At 33.4% G+C, this 26,574-nt stretch overlaps 1 protein-coding gene across 1 annotated transcript; it reads left to right on the top strand.

Moving 5' to 3' along the window:
- The first annotated feature begins 14,341 nt into the window (after positions 1–14,341).
- On the top strand, positions 14,342–24,664 carry LOC111700176 (zinc finger E-box-binding homeobox protein zag-1). The gene is made up of 5 exons (XM_023471009.1): positions 14,342–15,180; positions 20,285–20,499; positions 22,100–23,672; positions 23,882–24,008; positions 24,094–24,664. Exons 1-5 carry the CDS (start codon positions 15,015–15,017, stop codon positions 24,344–24,346), a joined length of 2,334 nt encoding a protein of 777 aa, XP_023326777.1. The 5' UTR covers positions 14,342–15,014; the 3' UTR covers positions 24,347–24,664.
- The last annotated feature ends 1,910 nt before the right edge of the window (positions 24,665–26,574 follow it).

Below are 26,574 nucleotides of genomic sequence, written 5' to 3'. Positions count from 1 at the left end.
ATAAACCTCCTGAAATTGTAAAGTTTCTCCATAAACCTTCTGCAATTGTGAAGTTTCTCCATAAACCTCCTGCAATTGTGAAGTTTCTCCATAAACCTCCTGGAATTGCAAAGTTTCTACTAAACCTCCTGGAATTGTAAGTTTCTCCATAAACCTCCCGGAATTGTAAAGTTTCTCCATAAACCTACTGGAATTGTGAAGTTTCTCCATAGACCTCCTGGAATTGTAAAGTTTCTCCTAAAACCTCCTGGAATTGTGAAGTTTTCTCCATAAACTTCCTGGAATTGTATAGTTTCTCCATAAACCTCCTGGAATTGTGAAGTTTGTTCATAAACCTCCTGAAATTTTGAAGTTTCTACATAACCTCCTCGAATTGTAAAGTTTCTCCATAAACCACCTGGAATTGTGAAGTTTGTCCATAAACCTCCTGCAATTTTGAAGTTTCTACATAACCTCCTCGAATTGTAAAGTTTCTTCTAAAACCTTCTGGAATTGTGAAGTTTCTCCATAAACCTCCTGGAATGGGGAAGTTTCTCTAACATTTGAAATACTCCATGTTGGATTTGTGAAGATGTCCATTGCTCACCGGAAACCCGGATATGAATCTGAACCAAGGAACCGGAAACTCTCTTAGTAAAGATTTCAACACCTAGATTTCAGTTTTGAGGATGGGAAGGGTTGTGGAAGATTTCGCCCCTTCACATTATACCCCTTTCTGGGGGTAAAGGCACGTGTACTGGGGCGCGGTAAGGGGGTATGAACAAAACAATTAGTGAACTGAATTGAATAATGTAAGAATATATCCGGGGGGGATGCTATCATTAGGTGTACTAGGGTTTAGTAATATATTAGAGAATATGAATACTCATAATCAATATTTTCCCCAAGCTAAAAACAATCAACGTATAATGCTGATACACTTTTTTTCATAAAAAATAGATTGAAAAGTGTTGTTTCGGAATGAAGAACACTCGTTGAATTTCGGATTATCCCTAATTCTAGTTCCTAAACACTAGCAAACTATTTCCGTAATTTTACTCCAAGATGATCCTCTGGCTAATTAGGACTTCAGCTGTCATGGTGGCTATTTCCGTTGATGTAATTTATAGATTTTTTAATCTCCTTGAATCGATTTCATCCTTCTTCGTGTTCTTTGCATTTGTGCGTGCCTTATTTTTTCTTTTCTTACTTATTTCGTTTTTTTATATTTGTATTTCACTTTATCTATTTGGTGTTCTTAATGGTTTCTTTCCCTTGTCTTTTTTCTCGATCCATTTTGTACTTAAGTCAGAACTTTGTTTTGGGATTCTCTGGATTAAGCATTGATCTCCATCTCATGCAGACTTGCGAAATATTTTATTTCCTCTTCGATATCCCGTTATGGGCAACGGGCATGACCTGCTTGGATAACTTAGGGATTGCATAGCCATTTTAAAAGTGTCCACATTAGATATCGAAACCAATCGTTCAAGATATGCAATACTAAAAATAGAAAAGGGGATAGGGATTGAAAATAAGAGGGCCTGCCTCCAGCTTTAAAGTCGGGAGGGAGGAGTGAGGGCCGGGGGGGGGGGGGGGGGGGGGGGGGGGGGGGGGGGGGGGGGGGGGGGGGGGGGGGGGGGTAGGTTTCATCACATGCAGATACATACACAAGGGAATATATCGTCGATAACCCTCACTTACGTCGTACATATTATACCCTTATATAAAAATTGGAAAGGGACGCATGTGGGTACATCTCTATGTATCCACTTAATAAGCTATCTATCTATCCAGCAATGTTTTCTCACGACTAATCAAGTTTGCCATGCACTTCTCAATACTGCTGGGGAGCTAGAGTACATAAAACCACTAAGAGGTGCTAGAGTTGTTATATAATTTCTTAATTTTATTTTCAACTTTTATGTTGTATGCATACTTTGCTTTTTATTTGATATTCCGCATGGAATTGAATTCTACACTAAATCTTTTTGCAAAAAAAAACCAATTCTGCGTTCTTTCCTATTTTTGAAAGTAGAACGCGTAAATATAACACGACTTTAGAAAGTGAAGATGGCATACAAAGAATGGGCGACCTAACCGTGTACGGTGTGACCGAGTTATATTCTTTGAATTTTTTAGCCGACATTGAAAATTTATTATTATTAGTTCTGTTGTTTTTTTACTGATTTTTCGAAAGCTTAGAAAATTTTGCCAGTTTCTGCCCCTTTAGATAAATATATCCCCTGAACTATGTGTATACTCCAAGAATAGATATGCTGCAACATATTTGAAATATGGAAGAAATTAACAAACCTTTTAATAAAATTGGCTCCAGTGCGTGGGGAGTCGAGAGGTTTTAGATCTTGGAATGGAGGGGGAAGGAGGTGTTAAGACAGGTTGGAAAAAGTTATCTTCTAAATGAATGTATATTTCCTCCCCTTGGTTGGGATCTGGGAGTTTGGGGAATTTTAGATGTACTAGAGATCCGTGAGTCTTAGAAAATGTTAGATTATTTTATGAGTTTCCATCTTTGTTGTGCAAAATGTAAATTAAAAATAAAAATAAAAGAAAATTTGGCACGCTTCAAAATAAATACACTTGGAGAATTTTTAACATCACTGCTGACAGTACAATTCAATAAGATGACGAGCATTTTTTTGTGATGAAAAAATATATCACTTTAAGTTTAAAATTTTTTACAATGTCTCATGTTAGTCGTGTCTGAAATTCTTAACAACCTCCCTTGTTTTTCTTTCATAAGTTTGCAATTAGAAAACTAATAACACGACATATATTCACGAAGTTGATGTAAAAATCTGAAACAACTTTTAATACATCGTCTTACATTTACCTGGATTTGCTTAATATTATCGTTAGATGTCACCCTGATACCTGTTTATCTATCTATCTACATCAGGTACTGTATCTATCTATCATTATATCAAGCTCTCTCACTTCTCTTACCTTTCTTCTCCAACTCCCTCTCTTCACAATTAACTTCATTTTTGAATTGTGTCTGAACGAAATCCTGGTGTTAAATAAATCTGGTCAAATGTAATTTGTGTCTTCCTCTTTTATTTCAACCCATCCGGAGNATTACATAGTTCTTTAAAGCTTTTTAAATTCATTCAGCCCTCAACCCCTTGTACGTAAACCCTCCAAAACGCGAATCCACTGAAACCACCGGTTCCAGAAAACCCTCCGTTGCAGCTTTATTCCATTTCCTCTCTTTGTTTCCCTGTTTTCCCATTATATTAGTTCTTCATGTTTCCTACTCTGCCTATTTGAATAGGAATCCCATTATATAATACTAGGACAGATTGAACATGTAATAGTTTAGAGAATATTCAATATATATACTTGTCAACCCTTACTAGACCAAGCATCCAACCATCCAAATATCCAACTATCCAACTATCCAACTATCCAACTATCCAACTATCCAACTATCCAACTATCCAACCATCCAACTATCCAACTCTATCCAACTATCCAACTATCCAACTATCCAACTATCCAACTATCCAACTATCCAACTATCCATCTATCCATCTATCCAACTATCCAACCATCCAACCATGCAACTATCCAACTATCCAGCTATCAAACTATCCAATTATCAAACTATCAAACCATCCAACTATCCAATTATCCAACCATCCAACTATCCAACCATCCAACCATCCAACTATCCAACCATCCAACTATCCAATTATCCAACTATCCAACCATCCAAACATCAAACCATCCAACCATTTAAACACCAACCTCGTAAACATAGAACCAATCAATGTTTTAACAATCCAACCTTTTAGCTGTATTCTATCAATCAATTAGCCATCCGACTATCCAACCATCCAGCTTCCGAACATTCAATGATCTTGACAACCAGCCATTCAACCAACCAGCTGTCCAACCATTTAGACATCCAAACACTCAGCCTCCCAGCGAATAGACCATTCTATCATCAAATCATTCAACCATCCAACCAGCCAACTATTTAGCTCGACAACCATCAAATTATCTAACCATCCAACCATCCACCATCTAATTATCTAACCATCCAACCATCTAATCATTTTACAATTAAAACAAGATTAGCTACGTGGTCAAACAGTCGTACCGATATTTTTGCATAAATTTGGCCTTTTTCCTGAAGTCTCTCTATATAGTGGATCGTGTCACAATGTCATTGTACCAAAAGTTGACCTAATCAAATTTTGGTTAACAATATATTGTGAAAAGAAGATATGTATTTGTTTCAAAATTCAATAATGTTTTGAATTTAGAAATTCTAAAAAGAAATTGAAGAATCCCTGTCAATTGACCAATGGTATTGCATTCAACTTTTGTTCCAAACTCTTAAATATCTAAATGTCCAATACAAATAATCTCAAAGATTTGTAAGAATGTTCAGTTTGCAATTGCAAACTTTGTTGCAGTTATATAACTTAAAGGGATCATTCTCAAAACTTTTTGTAATTTCTAAACTTAAAGCGACAATACTCAAACCATGTTTTGTGATTCTGAGACGAAGTTTTCATAGTCTATTTCTAACTTTGTTCCGATACAAATATATACATTTTCATAAAGGAACTTTTGACGAATTTTGATTTACAGCTCTCATTTGTAAAGTAGCTTTTTAAAATTTTCCTAATCTAATTCATAATCTGAATTTTGAAGCTAAAGTTTTTTGAAACTTTGCTTGAACTTTGCTCAAAAATGAAAAAATTAAACATGACACTTTTACTATATAAATATATATATATATAGATATATATTGGAAGGTACTTGATTTTTTACACATTGTTCTTTTATTATAGTCTTCTTAAACATTACAACCCTTTACTTTATCGAACTATCAATTTCACCCTTCAATATATATATTTCTTTCTCAATACAATATTTCTAGCTGTAAATATATATATCTCTATATGATTACATATCTGGCTATCTATCGTTCTATCTGCCCTGTGTCTTGATATATGTTTATCTATCTATTTGATAAAGTTTTGAATAGAATGTGAAGACAAATAACTACGTTATTGAATATAAATGCTGAAGGTTTTTATATTCACTTCGGGTTTCTAAACCATAGATAGACATAGTTTACAGATATACATAGTTTACAGTTTACAGATATACATAGTTTACAGATATACATAGTTTACAGATATACATAGTTTACAGATATACATAGTTTACAGCTAGACATACATAGTTTACAGATATACATAGTTTACAGATATACATAGTTTACAGATATACATAGTTTACAGATATAAATAGTTTACAGATATACATAGTTTACAGGTATACACAGTTTACAGATATACATAGTTTACAGCTAGATATACATAGTTTACAGATAGACATGGTTTACAGATATACCTAGTTTACAGATATACATAGTTTACTGATATACATAGTTTACAGATATATACTTAGTTTACTGATATACAAAGTTTACAGATATACATAGTTTACAGATTTACTTAGTTTACAGATAAACATAGTTTACAGATATACATAGTTTAAAGATATACATAGTTTACTGATATACATAGTTTACAGATAAACGTAGTTTACAGATATACATAGTTTACAGATATACATAGTTTACAGATAGACATAGTTTACAGATTTACATAGTTTACAGGTATACATAGTTTACAGATATACATAGTTTACAGCTAGATATACATAGTTTACAGATAGTCATGGTTTACAGATATACCTAGTTTACAGATATACATAGTTTACTGATATACATAGATTACAGATATACATAGTTTACTGATATACATACATAGTTTACAGATATATTCTTAGTTTACTGATATACAAAGTTTACAGATATACATAGTTTACAGATATACATAGTTTACAGATAAACATAGTTTACAGATATACATAGTATACAGATATACACAATTTACTGATATCCATAGTTTACTGATATACATAGTTTACAGATATACATAGTTTACAGAAAATCATAATTTACAGATATACATAGTTTACAGATATACATAGTTTACTGATATACATAGTTTATAGATATCCATAGTTTGCAGATATACATAGTTTACTGATGTGCATAGTATACAGATATACATAGTTTACAGATATAAATAGTTTACTGATATACATAGTTTACAGATATATACTTAGTTTACTGATATACAAAGTTTACAGATATACATAGTTTACAGATATACATAGTTTACTGATATACATAGTTTACAGATATATATAGTTTACAGATATACATAGTTTACAGATAGACATAGTTTATACATAATTTGCAGATAAACATAGTTTACAGATATACCTACATTTTCCATAGTTTACAGATATACATAGTTTACTTATATATATATAGTTTACAGATATACCTACATATGCCATTGTTTACAGATAGACATATTTTACAGATAGACATAGTTTACAGAAAGACATGGTTTACAGACAGACATAGTTTACGGAATACAGATAGAAATTTTTTACAAAGAGAAAAGGTTTAGGTATAAACATAGTTTAAAGACAAAAAAAAGACAATAACAGATAAAAAGTTCACAGACATAGCTTACAAAAGTTTACTTGAAGCAAGCAGAACTTTTAGGACTATTGTTGCATATTCAACTACAAAATCTAAGTTTCTGTTATACAACAATTTATAACTATGCTCTAAATGTCCTAATTCAATTTTATTATTCAGCATGGGAGCCATTTTTTTTACATTTCTGCTGATATGAGTTTAATGATTCGAAGCTTGATGCATTTTTACACTTTTCTCGCAAAATCTTAAAATTAAATCTTACATAAATGTTATTTTATGATTTATTAAATTAAACTTTATCTTAAAGTAGGCGCCAAGGAGCACGTTGAGAGGTTGGGGGCAAAAAATTGAAATCTTTGTCTAAAGGGACAAAAAGGTCTGATCCGAATGAACCAATGTCAATTCTTTTCCCACCAAAATCAAAACATTCAAATTCAGAATTTGAAACGTAAGACTGACGAGAGTAAACTTATTTCGACAAGGGTCAAAAATGTCAAGTTTTAGTTCCAATATAATATCTTTTATTTTATTTTTTACTAATTTTATCAACATCTGCCGAACAACTGTTTCTTGAATTGTTTTAATTTTTAACGTTACAAACACTATTTTAAGAATATTGCATACATTAGGCAACTAGCTGTTCTAGAACAAATCTAGATTTTTTTTATTTTAAAATCAAATTTAACTTTGATTGATATCAGTCAAGACAGTAGAATTGCATTAAGTTTAAACAGAGACAAAATATTTATCTTATATTAAATACATACAGAACGTTTCGTTATTGAACAAAATTGCCGGGGTTGTTCCTGGGTCCAGGCAATCCCACCCATCAGCACTACCTCTACAATACATACACATTTTGATTGCGCCAGGAGCTGTCTGGTTAGTCCGTCTAGGGGTTGTTCTATTAATGATCCCGTGATAAAAGCGTGCACCCGGGTTCACTGCCGGTCATACCAACCATTTCTTGAGGTCATCATCCTCGACCCACTTTATACAGTATACACTAAATACTCAATACAAACTACATACTGTATATATCTATATACAGTATACACTCAATACTCAATACAAACTACGAACTGTATATATCTATATACAGTACACTCAATACTCAATACAAACTACATACTGTATATATCTATGTACAGTATACACTCAATACTCAATACAAACTACATACTGTATATATCTATATACAGTATACACTCAATACTCAATACAAACTACATACTGTATATATCTATATACAGTATACACTCAATACTCAATACAAACTACATACTGTATATATCTATATACAGTATACACTCAATACTCAATACAAACTACATACTGTATATATCTATAATCAACCTAAAGATTTTTTGTTTCTTAATTAATACTTCATTTACCAATTTTACGATACTTTTGACTGTCCACTCTCCACTAAACCCCACTATTTATTAGGTTAGAAAAATTATATTAAGTTATTCGCAAAATACTTAATCTTAAAAATCTCTTTTTCTATTTTTACCATCTCTTAAGGGGAAGTTCTATGCAATGTCTAGTTATGTCATACAGAAACGTCCGAATAAAGACATACATTTATAGGTTGAGCTTTCTGTGGGAGAAATTTCTTACCGAAGGTTTAAATTCACTAGACTTTTAGGGCACTTCGCGCCCTTCCTCGATTTTATATTTTAATTGTGGCTTTATCTGTGAGCATCTTCTTTTTGTACAGCATAAAACAACAACAAAAGTTCGCGGATTTTTTCAAATTTTACAAAAATCAGAAGCATTTTATTGGATACTACTTTTTGTTATTCTGAGCATCTATAAACCTACCCTGGGGTCATGTGAGGTCCCACACTCCACAACATTTGGACTCAATCCATTCAGCCGTTCTGACGTTTATTGTATACAGACAGACAGACAAGCAAAGTATATATATAGATGATTCATACGTATTTTTACGAAGAAAAAGGTAAGTGTTTCTTCATAGTTAATTCTAACAATGCATTAATCGTTTATGGTTCAAAACACTAAGTTTCAGAATCATTACCGTGACTGCATGGACCAGAAAAACTTCTCAATTTATGTGCTTTATATATAAATATAGTATAAAATTGCCTCATTTCGTCCTTATTATTTTTATTAGTGAAACACTACACTTTTTCCTGTAATATTGTACTTGCTGAAAATTCCACTTTTTGGACATCCTTACATCCTTTCCTTTGTTTCCAATGATATATGTTTGAAAGGTTGAAGGGGGGTACGGAGGGGGTAGGGGGGTTGGTGCCCCTCTGAGAGACAATGTGCCCTGAGTCCAGAGCTCTGCTGCAGTTCCCACAATTAATATGCTCTCCTACAACTGTCAAGTTCAGGGGTAAACGAGAATAAAATTATCATAAATTTTATTTAAAAATTGTCTTATTATTTATATAAATATTGGTTTCAATAGTTTTTTGTTTTATTGTTCGAGTTGTTTAGTGAAGTATATTTTGACTTGCGTACGGGTGACCTGAAAACCTGGGAACGTATACTATTATTATTCTCCGGCCTACGCAACACCTGCGTCAAAAATGTCGAAATTTTGACAATTTTTGAGTTTCTTGCATTCCTAGCCCGCCAGTTATAAGAATGATGATTTTTTAAGCACATTTTTAATTTTTGTTGGTATTTAGGATTAATAAAAATAATCGTTTCTTCGGTTTACGTTAGAAATCGGCATGCTTTACAAACGAGGCCTTTAATGTCTTTACTTAAAAAGAACTTCAATATTTTTTATGTTTGTTAGGAATTAGTTAAATTATGTATTGTAAAAATCCTCTGCTGTTCTAATACAGCTATTATTTACACTTCACTTCAAACTAAAGCAAGTTGCAACTAAAATTGAAATCTTAAATGCTTTAAACACATCTTCTCTTTTTACAGAGCTCTTGTGAAGAATGTTTCGAATTTTCAATGTGCTAAAAGTTCAAACTCGAGGAGCTAAGAGGTTGCAAAGATGTTCCAGTAATGTGGCCTAAAGGAATTGAGTCTTTGCCACAAACTCGGATTTTTAAAAAACAATTTCTTTAAAATCAAATGTCGTAGACCTTAGATATTTCAAACTATGAATTCTGATTGATCAAACAATGTAAGTTTGAAATATTTAAGGTATGCATGATCTGGTTGTTGAGATATAGGTTTCATAAAAATGAGATTTGTGGCAAAAACTCAATTCCTTTGACCTACTCCTTTATCTGGTTCAGTGTGGCTTACGGAGGTGTATTCACTCAGCACCTTACTTGTTAAATAAAGAGAATTAAACATGCTGAAAATATAAGTTCCTTCTCTCACCATCCTTTACCCACCATCTCTATACAATGTGCAGTGTGTATTTCATTTAAACAAATATACAACTCTTACATCTGAGTATACAGGGTGATCATAAAGAATATTTGAATAACATAAAAAAGGAAGGATTTTTTTTTCTTAATTCTAGCTCATTTTTAAATCAAATATATATTACTGCGGAGTTTGTATACTAATAAATGTATGTAAAGCTAGAAACCTATTTAAAACATGATAAGCCATTGTAAACTAATTCCGGTTTAAATTGTTCATTTCGTTTGGTAATGGTACATTATTAATTAATTATCATGTTTACAATTTCTTGTTTTATTTAAAAATCTTTTAACTAAATTTAGACTCAATCCTATCAAGGGGCGTATTCAGAAATTTTTCCGGGGGGGGGCTCTAAAAATTTCAAAAGAAATTTCGTTTATTAGTGAAAATATAATTTTTTAATGATGCTGTGATTATTGATTTAGTTAGCTGTGATGGAGTTAAGGCATAAATTTATAAAGTTAAAAAGTTAAAGTTAGTGTTTGGACTGAATACGCCTTTGACCCTACCGTAAGTTTTCCCGCCCCCCTGTCCATGAAAAGTTGTCATTCTCCAAACCTTAAACCAATATTTAAGGTTAGACTGCAGGGGGATATTTCTGGACTAAATTTCGCGGAGAAGACAGGCTACGGGGCCAAACGCTGAATGTATCCAAAATTATTATTTTTCGTTTCTATATGCATGCTATTCTTCAAGGTTTCACCCTTGTTAGTGAATTGTTCATACATAATGTCACAATATTTTCGCTAGAAAAATACTCGAAGTTGTACTCGACGAGTTGGTAATCAATTCTTATAGGTCGAAATTGAGTTTTTGTGCATTTACATTTTCTATCTTTGTTCGTCAGATGTCACACTTATTTAGCTTAAATAAATATTTCTCTTTTTCAAAATTAATTTTTACTTTAATACAAAGAAGATTTAAAATACATAGATAGAAAAATAGTTGAATATATCTCTCTATTTATATATTGTTTAATATATCTGATTGGTTCTGAATAGTGCATACACATACAGAAGGACAGGAAGGGGTAAAGACTAAGCGAAGCTAATCGATGAAAGGTTTTTTTATTGAGTAGTTTATTTACATAATACACATCACCCATAGTCAGGTTTCCATATCTATATCTAATACAGGGTGAGTTATCAAACTTCTTAATGCACTTTTAGATTGAAGATAGTGCTATTTAACATAGTTTAAAATTACAGTAATGTAAGAACTTCAATTATTTATTCTTTAATTTTTCCTTTTAAAAAAATTATGTGTTGCAAATTGCAATCTACTTAAAATTTTCGTTCTCTCTTTTTTACTTATTAAGGATTATGCATATTAAAGAGAAGAATATTTTCATCCTCCCATTTGTCTCACAACAACAACAAAAATCATTGTTGAAATCAAGGTAAATTTTAGGGTAGACATATTTGCAAAATATCGTTAAAAAATATAAAAAGTCAGTTATCAAGTAACTTGAGTTTTATCTGTTGATATCCTTATCAACATGTTTGATGAAGTTTTGTTGTTTTACAAGGATATGCTTTTATTTATTTTTTCATTTTTTTCATAGTTGTCGAAAAGGAATTGAGTCTGTGCCACAAACTCTGATTTTCTAATCAACATATATTTGGATTCCAACGCCGTAAACCTTTGACGTTTCAAACTATGACTTCCGTTAGATCAAATAATATAAGTTTGAAATATCAAAGGTTTACGACATTGGGTTCCAAAGATAAAGAGATTAAAAAATCTGAGTTTGTGACAAAGACTCAATTCCTTTGTATATAATTTTTTTTATGAAAACTCGTTACAGTGTGCGTATAAAGCATACACACAGAGTAAAAAATGTCTGCCTGCAGTACGGTGACAATGCAAGAAATAAAAACTAGTTTGGAGTATATTGCTCTCTATATAATTTCTGCTCTATGGGCATACTACATACATATTGTACAGATGCATAAACAGTTCTATTTATATTTATATTTTTTGTATTAAACAATTTATTGAAAACTCATGATGACATGATACAAATGTGTAAACTATAATTTTTAACTTAGCTCTCCGTAAAAGTGTATAATTAAAGCTTTTTGACGCTTAAACTTAAACATATACTGTACTATATCTATTAGCGCGGTAATTAGATATTTATTAACTTCGAATATTGAAAAATTAATTAAATTTTGAAATATAAACGTTCTAGGGCAGATTTAAGGCTGATTTAAGCCCGCACTATAAATTTTTGGAAGTGAAAAATTATCCGATTTTATGGGTATGTAAGCGTAATTTTAAGTGACCCTTCATGCAAAGATGGCAATGCCCAATTCACATCGGTACCCTTTAAAACCTTTATCTGATCAATATCAAATCTGAGTTCGTTTCCCTTATGTCCATTTAACAGTCCAAAATTTTATTTTGAATAATCTTTTTTGTTTCTTTATTTTCTTGTGATTTTTAACAAAAAAAAGTCAACCCAGACCGAAATATATTTTCAATAAATGTGGAACTAACATCTACTTTTTTACTCTACAGAGGTTTGGTCCATCACCATCACCGAATTTAAACTTATCAATATTGTTGAAGATATTGTCGTTTTTCTAGATTAAAAGTGTTTTGATTCTGATAATTCTAAGATGTATGCAGGAGGCTCAAGTCACTTTTGTAACGAAACAACAATTGAAAATAAATACATTTCAAAATCATAAACATCGATTTACAATTATGCTTGATCAGACAAAGATGTTAAGGGAACCATTTTAAATCGGGTATTACGCATTTAATTTACGCACACAGCCCTTTAAACACCTTGGTTTGGTCTTGCATAAAAGCGTCAATAGTTTTTATACTTAATTGTTAAAAACAACTAATTATCTAATAATAAAAAACTAACTAATTTTAATGTCTTTTTCTGCCTAATTTACACTGAAGACGTAATTTCCATTTGTTACCTAAACTTTTGTCTGATCAAGGATGACAAACCAATTTTTTTTCTAATTAACACATGGTAGATATGTTTCATTAAAAAAAGCAAAAAAACTGTTTTGTTTTTAATTTTAAATGCATAAAAAAAAGTTGTCACTTATTAATTTTAATGAATACTAGTTAACAATTAAAAATATTTCGTAGAATTATAAACATGTGTGTTGGTGAAGGGGGGGGTGGAGAAGTGTTAAATTTAAAACAATATTCGTATTCTTTAAAATCTTGAAGTCTTCATAAAAATGACAAGTAAAGCTTTAGATATCTTTATTTAAAGTGTTTGTACGGGGTTTCAAAAATACTTTAACATGAATAACGGACGCAGTCATTAATTGTTACAAATTAACTACAGCTAAACTATGATCTCCTTGCAAAATTTTTTTTTACTGGTGAATACTTTTTATTTTTGGTGCAGAATGTGACAGTAGTCACATGTGTTTTAACTTTATTCGATATTACATATCTAAATTCATATTCGAACACGAGCTAGAGTAAATAGGAAGATATATATATATATATTTATTTATATATTTACTCCGGCCATATGTAGCAACTGATAACCTATACACTGTAGAGTTTATGGCATCAACATGATAAAAACGTTTGGCATGATAATATGTCAATTTTCAGGTTTTTATTCTGTTTGAGGTTATTCAAACTTTACTTTGATCATTTTTCAATCATCATCTTTTTTATTTAGAAAGTTGTCTCAATGACAAATCATTTTAAAGATGAAAGAATATGTAAATAGAAGGGATTAGTATGCCTTTGCACACTGAAAAGGGTTGTAGTTTTATATTTTATTTGCTTAAATTACTCAGCAAAAAACTAATATAAAGAGTAATCTTTGTTTGAATTTTCTTTTCTTTTTTATTTTGATGTAGTCTTAATATAAGATATCAATCCTTTTTTTGGGCAAAATCTTACAATTAAACCAAGTGAGGAAAGCTCTACAAAAGGTTTTCACACGGCATGCCTTTTCAAGCTTTTAGAGCCTGTATTTTTTTCTTAAAATATTATATAACCCAAACTTGCATCCCCCCCTCATTCTCTATGCAGCGCCTCTTGCTTTTACAATGGGTTTTACCATTTACATTTTAAAGTAATTTATTAATACTGACTTTATAATAAATATTTAGGTAGATTTAAAAATAGCGCTTTATTACCTACGGAATATCATTGCATAGTAATTAAATCAGTCACTTAAAGTTTTCATACATTTTTATGTGTAAAAAAAAACAGGTAAAACTAGCAACGTTTTTTTGCATTAATGCATTGTGTCTCCAAACTTTTGAGAATCCTTTCTTAAGACTGAAAATATTGGCCTTAAAATTGATTCTTTGCCAACTCTTCCTTTAAGATGGAGCCCTGGTCTGGTATGCTTGCTTGCTATATATTGCCTGGTGCAGAGGCCTGGAATTGGCTAGAAATGCACCAGTACTTCTCTAGTTCTCTAGTTCTAGTCGTTTCATACTTTTTATTTCTCTCGTAATATCCTTCATGTGTCGCGGTCTAGCTCTTTGTGCTCTCCAGCCTACCCGGAGTAACTTCTGAACCTCATTTATTCTTTAGCATTAGTTTTCAGAATTAGAAACATTTGTTCCAAATATTTTTCAAGTTTTCTATATTAGACGTTATCAAACTGGTCCACGGAGGTTGGGTGATCAATGGAGAATAGATAGATAGATAGTTGAGGGGCGGAGCTTAATCCAGGCCGGGCCGGCAGGCACTCACGAAGCAACCTGCCCCTCCAGGTTTGGGTGCGCTCCTGCCCAGGTTCGGAGGTAGGTTTCCGACCCTTCACGACTCCTGCCGGAGGAGGGAAGGGGCCGCAAACCTCCTGAAAACCTGGCCCTAGAGACCTGAACCCAGAGATTTAGTCTCATTCAGTAACAAGTGGGACGCTCAGTCTACAGGACGGAGACTCATTAGTACCTCCGGGACATCATCTCCGCTCAATCGGAGTTCCCATCTCTTATCATCACTCCGGGAGTACTTTGAACATTTCAAAAAATAATCGTAGCCTTAATTATCCAACATTAACATAAACACTAAAAAACCAGTTTGTTCACAGGAGAAAATAAAAAAAATCATTCACATTTTCTGGACATGAAAAAGTGATCTAAGAATGCTTGAATCACTGTCAGAGGGCGTTCCCAGGTCTCTGCCCCACCCTACCTACCTAAACATGGCAGGCCTTCCTCCTGTCTTTAACCACATGATGGGGAAGATCTGGGGCCTTAATCTACAGAGGAGCCAGCTTCATCAAGATCAGGAGGAGGATACTAAACAAGGTTGGTTTGAACTTTTTGCAACGCCGGAGAAAAAAAATTATTTATGCTTTAGAACAACATGGATAATCATTATGCTTTAGAACAACATGGATAATCATTATGCTTTAGAACAACATGGATAATCATTATGAGAAAATTAATCTTTTTGTTGTTTGCGTCGACAAAAGAACTGGTTTTGGAATAACAATGGTTGATGGCCTGACACTTTACTTAGCTCTTAATTAACGTAAATAGTTCTGATTCAGTTTTAGTAATATTTTTTAAAATGTCCACTTGCAAAATTAGAAAAGGTTAGTTTACACAGTAAAAAATTTAAAATTATCAAGGATATTTTTGGGTCAATATATTGGATATCAGTTTTTAATAATCACAAAACAATATATGATTTAGATCGGTGCAAAGTTAAGTTTGATAATTCAAAAAAAGGGGGAACGGCTTTTAGATATAACAGAGTTTTTCCTCTCTAAACACTGAAAGATTTAAATTTCTGTAGTTTTAAGAATTTGAAAAATCAAGATTCTTGTGAATTTTTGTGTGAACAAATATTTAGGATAAGGCTGTCACAGGCAGTACTAAAGATAAAAGTTAGTTTGGACAACGTTTTGAAATAATTTGACATTGCCGATACGTACGTTTATGTTTTCGACAATTTTGTACAGTACCTTAAAGTACTATAAACACATACTATATTATGATTAAATTTTTTCGTTTTCTTTTTTATATTAAAATTCCTTTCATCACTATACGCTCACCTAATTAACCCACCATGGATAATCCTGACAAAGCTTTTCAAAGTTTTAATTATGGATGAAGAAAAATATTAAAACTTTCCAATGTTGATTTTACTTTCTCTTGAATCTTTCTTCATTTAGTGAAATCTTTCTAGTTGTTGAAGGTTCACCTGGAGCTATTAGTTGGAACAACAACTTTGTTTTCTTTACTCAGGATACAGGGAGACACAGGGTACAGGATACATTGTACAGGGTAGAGGATACAGGCTTACACAGGGTACAGGATACATTGTACAGGGTAGAGGAGACAGGGAGACACAGGGTACAGGATACATTGTACAGGGTAGAGGATACAGGGAAACACAGGGTACATGATTACAGGGAGACATAGGGCGCAGGGTACAGGGATATACAGGGTACAGGATACAGGTAGACATATTGCACAAGGTACAGGGAGATACATGGTACAGGGTACAGAATTCAAGGAGATACATGAAGATACAGGGTAGAGGATACAGGGAGATACAGAAAAGAGCATACAGTGAGATATAAATTAGAGGACACAGAGAGAAACAGAGTATATAATATACAAAGTAGAGTGAGGAACAGGAAAGAACAGGGTTCAGGATACAGAGAGGTGTTCTTAAGAGTTTTTATATAAATTATTTTCCTCAGTAAACATTTATTTATTCAGAGACATAAATTTGAGCCTAACAGTACACTGCATAGATATCTACAAAATCGATTTTTGAAAATTTATTTAGTATTTTGATTTTCAACTTAACGTAGCTTAGGTTATGAACTTATGATTTGTCCTTACTTCTTGCACACAAAAAGAAAACTGACTTAAATACATTCAAGACGTTTTTTTCTCCCAATAATTGGTGAGCGCTTTCGTCAAAATTAGTTTTTTGTTAACCCTCACCACTCCGACAGACCTCCCCCCCCCCATGGCTGGTAAAAGAGCATATGTGGTTGTAACGTAAGCTATGATTGTTATCAAGGGCTAATTAGTCCGGATTATTATATCATACAACGCACTCGCAGTAGCATTTATTCAATGTTTACAGGGGAAGTTGGGGGGGGGGGGGGCAGTTTAAATAAAATTAGATACTTTTTTTGTGTGTGAGAAATCTTAAACTTTTGAGTTTGTAGAGTTTGACTGATGAACTAACAAAGCAGACCCAGTTTAGAGAAATATATGACTGTTGGTTGAAAAGTATACTCTATTCTGATACAGACAGCAGCTAGAGATCTTATCATTGAAATCTATCCGATACTAGGGCAGAGAAGGGTTACAGGGGATAATGAGTGAACAGAGAAACGGAAGGGGAGAGAGGGGTTATAATAAATAAGAGGATGAATTATGGTGGGCTTTAGCTAGGAAATTTCTAGAATTGAGTAATATGTAACAAGCTTTCATCATTTTCTTATTCTGACCTTTTTCTTCATCATGATGTTATGGGTTGTATTTCTTGGTTCTTTCGATTTTTAATATATCACTTTTCCAGTATATTTGTTATCTATTACCTCGCTTTCATGTTCTTTACATCAGTATCTTGGATTTCCTACTTTCCTGTCATGTCTTTATCATCTATGTTTTCCTCCTGTCCTTCTTTTCTTTTCATCTATTTCATTTTTTGGGTTTGTTAATTTCCTGTCATCAATTCCGTTACCCATCTTCTTCCTGTTCCTATCCTTCTTTTTTCAATTCGTATTCAGTAATTTTTTTTCTGCTTTTCTCTTAAATTCTTCTCATAAATTTCTTTTTTTGAACCCCCCTTCCGTCACCCCCTGGTATCTAGGTATATCCTGTATCCTGCACTAGGACACCATACAACGGAAGTTTGAAATTCGATCTTCTATCATTAAACCTTGCTCCCGTCCTGACCTAGGTATATAGATACCTTCCAAGCCAATTAGCTTGTAAACCCATAAAATCTTGGAAACCCTCCCTTGCTCCCCCCCCCCCTTCCGGAGGGAGTGCTGCTACTAGAGCTCAATGCACTGACCAACACGACCCCTCTTTTCTCCTATTTTACGTTTCTTCTTGTCGATTGTAAAGTAATAAAAGATTTTTTATTGAGACCGATTTCAAATTTGGTTTTTGTTTTGGTGGGAAACTCCACTTGATTCAGCAATAAACCGGTGAGCCACATTTGTCATTGGTCAATGAAGCATACCCTGTCCGAGACAACAATTAATTAAGGCTTAACTTCTTGCGGGATTGGTCAATTAAACCATACCTGCTTGGAATCCGATCCTCTCATTGGTCTATTGAACCATACCTGCCCGTAAATCTGGTTTCTGATTGGCTGGCTCGAACTTACCTGGAGAATTGGTATTGCTCCGTGATTGGCTGTATCCCCCCGGACTGTACCGGACCTTCAGGTATATCCCTGGCTCAGGTTGATATCTCGGAATTTACTCTGGATCGGAGGATGTTTGTTAAACCTCGGTATATAGGTATACATTCATACACGGAGCAAGGATCGGGAATATAAAATCCTCCAAACCTACGGAAACTGGGGAGATGGAAATTATGGGAGGGGGTCATGGTATCTCTGCGCTAACTTTTTTATTTGGATTTAATTTAAGATATATATGTGACTACTGTCTAATGCACATGTTTATAATACATTCATTCCTTTTCATAATTTCAACTTTTGACAAGCTCAGAATTTATTCTTCTTGATGAGAAGTGAAGGAAGGTGCAAAGTCCAAAAATGATTTATTTTGCTTCAAATTTATAAATATTACAGATTTAAAGCAGTTTATTAAACCTTCAGATATACATCTAATTCTAGGAATCTATAAAGGACAAAGGGTGTTGCGCAGTTAAAAATAAACATTATTGATGTTTTTCAATATTGAAAAATCTATCTTTATACCTTTAATGGTTTGAGGTTCCTATAGAGAAGAATCTATTTTGCATTGTAATGGTTTGTATTTATTACAGCAGGGTTCATTTAACAATTTTATACTTCAATCACGTGCTTCAAAACACAAACTTAAAAGCATGAAAAATAAACAGTTTCGTTTTATGAATAACAAATAAAACAAGGTAAATTATATTTATTTTTATGAATTTTAGATTCAAAATATATTAATCGTAATTTTGAATTAAAACTGAAAAATTGATTTTAATTTGGCAAGCTTTGATTAAGACAAAAACGTTTATCTAAAAATCAAATATGTTTGTATCCGAGGTTATGATGAGTTTTCAAGGTTGTTTTAAATTAAGATTTTAATTAAAAGCTCTGTTAAATGTTTCTTTAAAATATACGGGCTGTACTTTTTGAAATGCTTGGATTTGATAATCATTTCGCTTATGAGTGTCATAATTAATTGTTAAAGAAAGAATAAGCAATTCAGAAATTTGTACAAAATAGCTTCATAACCAAAGAGAGACTTTAATTAAACAATCTTTCTTATCACATTTAACTGAAAGAGGGGGGGAGGGCAATGATTTTCATTATATGAAGAACTGAATAAACATTACACCTCTTCTTAAACCGTTAATAAACACACTAAAGGATTAGGGGCCCCAAAATGACCAAGAGAGAGCCCCAAAATGGCCCCATAGTTCAAAACAGGGCAAGGGAGCTCTATAATGATAAAAGATAAGGGTTCATTGACGTTTCTAGTTTGCTATCAGACTTTTAAAAAATCCATTTAATCATTTTGGTGTAACTTTTTTTTCATTCTTATTTTTGTTGAAACTTTGCACGGTTTTAATGTAGAAATAAGAATATTTTTTCCTCCTCAACACACTAAAAATAATTTTATATATCCATTTAGATTAAGCTATAGTATAGTATTTATTAGAAGTTGGAAGAATAAATAAACTGTTTTCTCGTGGGAATATACTGACAATTGTTTATATTGTTTATACCTCTTTAGTAATAGATAATCTATTCGTTCATCCCTTCTCAATCATCCCCCCCCCCCTCCCCCTTCCCTCATCAATCAAACTCCCTCCCCAATCATACCCCATTCTTACTAACTCACTAACATGACCTCTCTCTTCCCCATTTCCCAATTTGTTGTCTCCCATTCCCAGTCCCCTTTCCCCCCTTTCTCTCAGTATATCTCAATTGCCTGAATACCCATATCCTGGCTTTAATTCTTGTTAACTTTAAGATAGACTCCACGCAGTACAAATTCTCTGCAGCTAGACTATACGTAGCAATTACCCCTGCGTAGATCAGAGATCTATAAGTATATATATATATATATATAGACGCAACAATTTTTTTCTGACATGCAACAAACCATGCCAAAAATTTCTCAAGAAGGGAAAATTATTACTTTTTCTCTGTAAAATATTAATAACGAAAATCACGGAACCTCAAGATATATTTTTATTTCAGGTCTCCTGTATGGAAGCAAGGCAGGCCCACTCTCACCCAGTTTAATGTGCCCCACCTCCCTTCCCCTACGCTGTATGCCCAACGCGCCTGGAATAGGTCCGCCCCCTCGTCTGCCCGGACACGCCTACATAACTTGTAACTGCAAAAAAGCATTCTCTTCAATGGCGGAGCTAGAATCTCACATGGCGAGAGTGCATCCAGAGAATGTTCATATTGTAAGTATTAAAGCAAAAATCCAATGATAAAAAATTATCTCAATTTGTGGTTGGTAGAATTTCAGAAATGTCGTTGCATGACAAAATGATTAGAATTTTCTAGGCTTTGGGGTTTTAGATGAAAATTATTTATTTTTCACGTGTTTAAAAGTATTTTCATGTATATCTGGAGTACCTCAATATACCCTGACAGGTTCACTTCTCTACACTTTATTCAGGATTTATGGTCATCCTTCTATTCATCCTTCTTACAGGGGGGGGGAGGTCCTTCTATTCATCCTTCTTTCAGGGAGGGTTGGGATAGAAGTTCATTGAAACTTAACAGTTTTGTTTTGAATACTATATATACGTTATACGAGGACATAGTTGATTTGATAATAATACTAATATAACCGTCCTTACTCAAGTTTTGATCATGTGTGTACCCAGAGGCTGGATTTTAAGAATTTGTGCGGCGGCTTAAATCTGAACTGCGGCTCAAATATGGTTGGTTCCACTTAAAATTGTTTTCAAGATTTAAGCCGACGTTCAATTGAAACCGGTTTTTGGGTGATTTGAGACGCGGCTTAAATTCATTAAATTCGGACACTGATCATTTTATTTTATATAAAGGTGTTATTTAAATACACTCCATTCCCTCTTTTGGCCTTTTACTGAAACATGAAAGATAAAAATGGATTTATTCTTACATAATATTTTTGACAAATTCACAAAATTCCAAAATGAATGGAGTCTTTAACACAAACTTATGAATTTTGTTACATCAAATAATCTAAGTTTGAAATAATAAAATGTTTACACCATCAGATTGCACAGATATAGGGATTATAAAATTTGAGTTTATGGCAAAGACGCAATTCCTTTTCTCATAATTCGTAAATTTTGATTTCATAACTGAGGTTTCTTGAATCGGTCGAAGAAGTGTGCACAAATGTAAGGTTACGAGGTTTATAGTAAAAATGTGTTCAATTAAAAATCCTTATCAATTCTTTAAATCATCATTTTTAACAAATGGATAAAAAAGTTTTAAAATCACATAAGAAAAGGGTACGATTTATGAGGGGTTTGTGGAGTAAAGAAATGTATAATAACGGTATGAGATCAAACCAACTACAATCCAAAATCTAGCTTTTTTTACCTTTCTATATTTTCTAAACTAAAAAGATGTTGGAGGTGTTATTTTCAAAAAGTTAGCTTTGCTAAATTTATTTGAATTCAATTTGCAAAATTTTCCACCTGAAGGCTCCTGACACGAGGGTAAAAAGTTGTAGGTCGGACAGGTTGATTTTCCAGTTCAAGTTCAATTAGTCTAACAAGACACACAAGATATACTAAGATCTAATATCACTTCTTACCCAACTTTTTATCCCTCTCATCAGATATGTTCTATCCTATTTATTCTTATATTTATCAAACCTTACCTCGTCTTTATATTTGAAAAACTTTACCTCGTCTAATGTTTGTTAATCTTTTCATCGTATTTATGTTTTCCAATTTCAGCATTAGATCTATGTTTTCCAATTTCAGCATTAGATCTATGTTTTCCAATTTCAGCATTAGATCTATGTTTTCACCATTTTTACCAATATTGTTATTTTAGCCCTGTTCTCTGTGCAGTAAGCAGTTTCCTTCCCTGGCAAAACTGCACCGGCATATGTCAAACCATCAGGATGGTCCAGATCTTAGAAAATTTAAATGCTGTCATTGCGGGAAAGCATTCAAATTCAAGCATCACTTGAAGGAGCATGAGAGAATTCATACCGGAGAGAAACCATTCGAGTGCAAACATTGCGGCAAAAGGTTTTCTCACTCCGGGTCCTATTCCTCACATACCACTAGTAAAAAGTGTTTGGTAGGAGGGCGGGGAAGAGGAGCTCCACCCACATCAGGATCGCCAACCAAGGGGATGAATCTAACCAAACCAGGACAGCCATCTGCCTGGTCTGCGTACAAGCCAGAGCCTAGGCCTTCCTTCCCAAGCCCCTCCCCGGACCATCTAGCTGCCCTTCAATTGTCTAGGTTTACTCCCCCCTCGCATCAGAATCCGTTTCTGCTCTGGGCTTCACAGAACTATCATCTAAACCGTAACCCTGCAACACCCCTTGAACTAAACCTTCAAGAGCAACTTCACAGACTTTTCCAATTTCGGTCAGAGCTAAACAGTTCAGATTTATCCAAGACGGAGGAAGGACAACAGTTGAAACCAACCCTGGATTTCCCAAAGTGCGAGGAGAGACCTGTATCTCCCCCAAGGATGGATGAAAACTCGCCCAGGGATAGGAAGATTGTAGAGTCGGACTCTTCTCTGACTATTAAAACCGAATCTGAATTTAGAGTCGCGGATAGCCTCAGGGATAGTTTCCCTGATCCTCAACATTTCCAGCTGATTAAACATGTCCTAGAGGGGGTTAACCAGAACAGTACTAAGAAGACCCTGGAGATGAATGGGATGACGGAAGAAGAACAGTACGAAGACAGCCTAGGGAGTGAGGAAGGAACACAAGAGGAGAGAAAGGTTCGAGTTCGAACCTTGATCTCAGAAGAGCAACAAATCGTCCTAAAAACCCATTATCAACGAAATCCGAAACCCAAAAAAGAAATTTTGCTAGAGATTGCCGCACAAATCAGACACCCTTTCAGAGTTGTGAAAGTCTGGTTTCAAAACATGCGTGCACGGGATCGAAGAGAGGGTAAGCATGTTCCTCAACTTCAGTTCCCAACTGGACATCCAGGATTCTTAAACAATAATTTTTCACTGCATGGTCTACATTCTCTCCCTCATCCTCTCATCCGAACAGGATTAAGCCCCCAGCTTAATCCTCTCTTCCCGTTTCACTCCTTAAGCATGTTCGAACCTCCCAAGACCCCTGAGAGCAGTCGGTCTGAGAATAACGAAGATGATCTCGATGATGAGGAAGATGAGGATGAAGATCAGGATGAGGTACACAGTGATGAGGTTCCTCTTGATCTCTCAAACAAAGGTTCAACTCCTGGAAACTCTCCAGACAGAGAGGATATAGATCCTGAGCATTTATCAAAACTCCGATTCAACGGATCCCAAAATTTTTCAAGTTCTGATGAGGAGGAGGGTGGAGAGCCCCGGCCCTGTCCCCACTGCAGAATGGATTTTACAAGTCGATGCTCTCTTATAGCTCATATTATGAATCATAGTGGTAAGCAAAAAAAATAATTAATTAAGAATCTTCAATCATTTTTCAGCACGTTGAATATTTTGACTTAAATTTCATCTTTTGTCCATCAATTTTCATATTATTGATTTCATACAATCTAAAAATAAATATTTACTATTTGATCAACTCAAAATAAAATTTTAAGTTTCTCCTTAAATGCATCACTTAATTTTATTTTATTCTATTTCTAGATCATAGATCGAACCAATGCGATGTATGCGAGAAAGCATTTACACCTATGCATAAGATGTTAGAACAAACTAGACTTGAAAACACATTCTCGAATGCTAAGACAAACCTAAATCAAAATAATAGAAGGTATATAAATATATTTCTTTAGATCTAACTTTAAACATAACTTCATTTATCAAACAATATTAATCTTATTATTTTACTTTTTTAGATTTAAATCAAATTTACCAGCAGAAGAAGGACCTGTAAACTCTCCACCTACCTCCCCTGCCCCCAAAGTTCCTAGTCCACTCCCCCCAACCCTTATTCATGGATCCAACCTTGTCCCTGGATCCAACCTTACTCCTGGATCCAATCTTACTCCTGGATCCAACCTTACTCCTGGATCCAATCTTACTCCTGGATCCAACCTTGTCCCTGGATCCAACCTTACTCCTGGATCCAACCTTGTTCCTCCAACTTAAAGAATTCTTCTTACGACTTCAAAATACAAAATGTGTAAATAATATTGCAATAGTTTTGTGAATTTAGTCGGGAAATGGTTCTAGATTGTACACTTTTCTTATTATATTTAAATTCGGGATGAGAGGTTTCGGTCTAGAATAAAATTCTAATATTTAGCGCACCAATGAACAACTAAAAATAAATTAGAATCAATGTATGTATACAAAATATATGTAAATGTAACGGCTAAAAATCCTTCTCTAATTTTTTACATAACTTGTTTGTGTTAACCAATTTGATGCAAAAATGAGGGAATTAATTGAATATTTAATATTAATATTTTTAGCCAACAAAGAAATATACTCCCATCCCCATTATTTACACTTTAACTCTCAACAAATCCTAGTATTAAACCCTTATTCACTATTCAGCCTTTTAAAAAACATCCCTCTGAATCCCTTCTCTTTTAGCTTACCCTGTATTACATCACATATTTTCTCTTGAAATAATATTAATAGTATTGACGAGACACCCTGTACAAACTGGAGATCTGAACTTTATGTACACTTTGTACATGATTATTAGTCGTAGACATTAATTGTAATTATTGTACATAAACTGTATAGTGTATATACAAACATAATGTTAAAACATGCACAATTGTTCAATAGTCAAAGGCTTTCATAAGGTCAAAATGTAAACAGCTTAAAACTGTATATAACCAAAATCTTATTAGTTATTTTGATTCCTTTTTGGTTTGAAAAGACCTTGTAGTTCAATATATACCTCGTTTAATCTTAAAATGTTCCATACATGACATTCTCATGGTGGTCTTAACTAAACCTTTCGTCATGCTTTCAATTCTTGATCTAAGGCTTTCTTCTCTTTCTCTTCACATCCTTCGATTTGTTGAATCTTGGAATAAAAAATAAAAAATTTATTCGTTTTCTAGCTACATTAAAAGCTATTTTCTTGTTCAAAATTGTAATGTACTTTCTTGATTCGTTTTTATAATTTAGTAATGTAGTTTCTTGTACACGTTAAACAGGATATAATTACATTGCACGGCTTTCATGCAGTAAATTGTACAGCTGTTGTATATAATTAAAAATGTACAACCTATACGGCCGCTAAAGCATCATGATTTACCATATGTACATAATAGGTCTAAGATTTGTTAAAAATTCTGTGATAAAATTTTCGACCTATAATCTGAAATGTTTGCATTTTCTTGGGTCTCTGACGCATAATTTGCTTAGGAGCATCTAATGAGTAATTATACGCCTATTCTGAAAGTGAAAGGCTGTTAGAATGCGTATTATGTATTTTTGACGCAAATTTTTGCGTATATTGTCGAGTATTTTGATTGTTACTTTAAATCAATAAATAATTTATTAAGAAAAATGTTGATTTCTTCCAAAACGCTACGAACTAAACATAAGCCAAATTAAGTTTCCAATTTAAACGAGAAATATTTTTTGCGAGATTACTTATTGACTTTGTTACTTTTCTGCACCCAATCCAGATGGAAAAACGAAAACCTCCCGTTTAGTTGCGCGCGTATAAATAATTAACTCATAGCTCTTCAAACAAAATATATACCTGAAAACTAAAATAAAAGAGAGACATCCATGCAATTCAAACGGAAAGTTATAAGCTTGACTTTTCGAGGATTTTCTGCTATAAATTTCTTTTCGATAGACAATAGCATTTTAAGTTTGAATTATTGATTCCTTTCATAAGTGTAACCCTGGCCTTAGCTTTCGGCGAGCAACATTTCATTTAAAGGGAGTGTTCGCGAAAAATGAAAGGGGGTAAAGGCTTAATGCGACAAAAAAGCGCGTTTGATCGCAACTCATATTACTTCTATCTGCTGCGTCTATAAGAAGAAAATTGTTAAAGACGTCTCATACCGAATAACTTAGCGCCCATACAAATTGAGAAAATTGCAACATACTACTTAGACCGTAAAAAATCAATTTAATATCAAACAAATCATTCAGATAGTACAACCTATAGTTATCGATTATCTTTCGCCACATTTGCATATAGTTTATATTTTATAATATTTTCTTTTTTTAGAAAGCGTTTTCAACGAATTCGAAAATTGTGAGTGGTGTGCGGCATTCTTAGATAGTTGCGCAAGCGACAAGAGAAATAAACAAATTAATTCAAAAATATTATAAAATATAAACTATATACAAATGTGGCGAAAGATAATCGATGACTATAGGTTGTAAATTCTGAA

The sequence above is a fragment of the Eurytemora carolleeae genome, unplaced genomic scaffold (assembly GCF_000591075.1).
Source record: "Eurytemora carolleeae unplaced genomic scaffold, Eaff_2.0 scaffold379, whole genome shotgun sequence".
NCBI lineage: Eukaryota > Metazoa > Arthropoda > Copepoda > Calanoida > Temoridae > Eurytemora > Eurytemora carolleeae.
The sequence above is the reverse complement of the archived record's forward strand: the minus strand, read 5'-3'. Positions and strand labels throughout refer to the sequence as shown.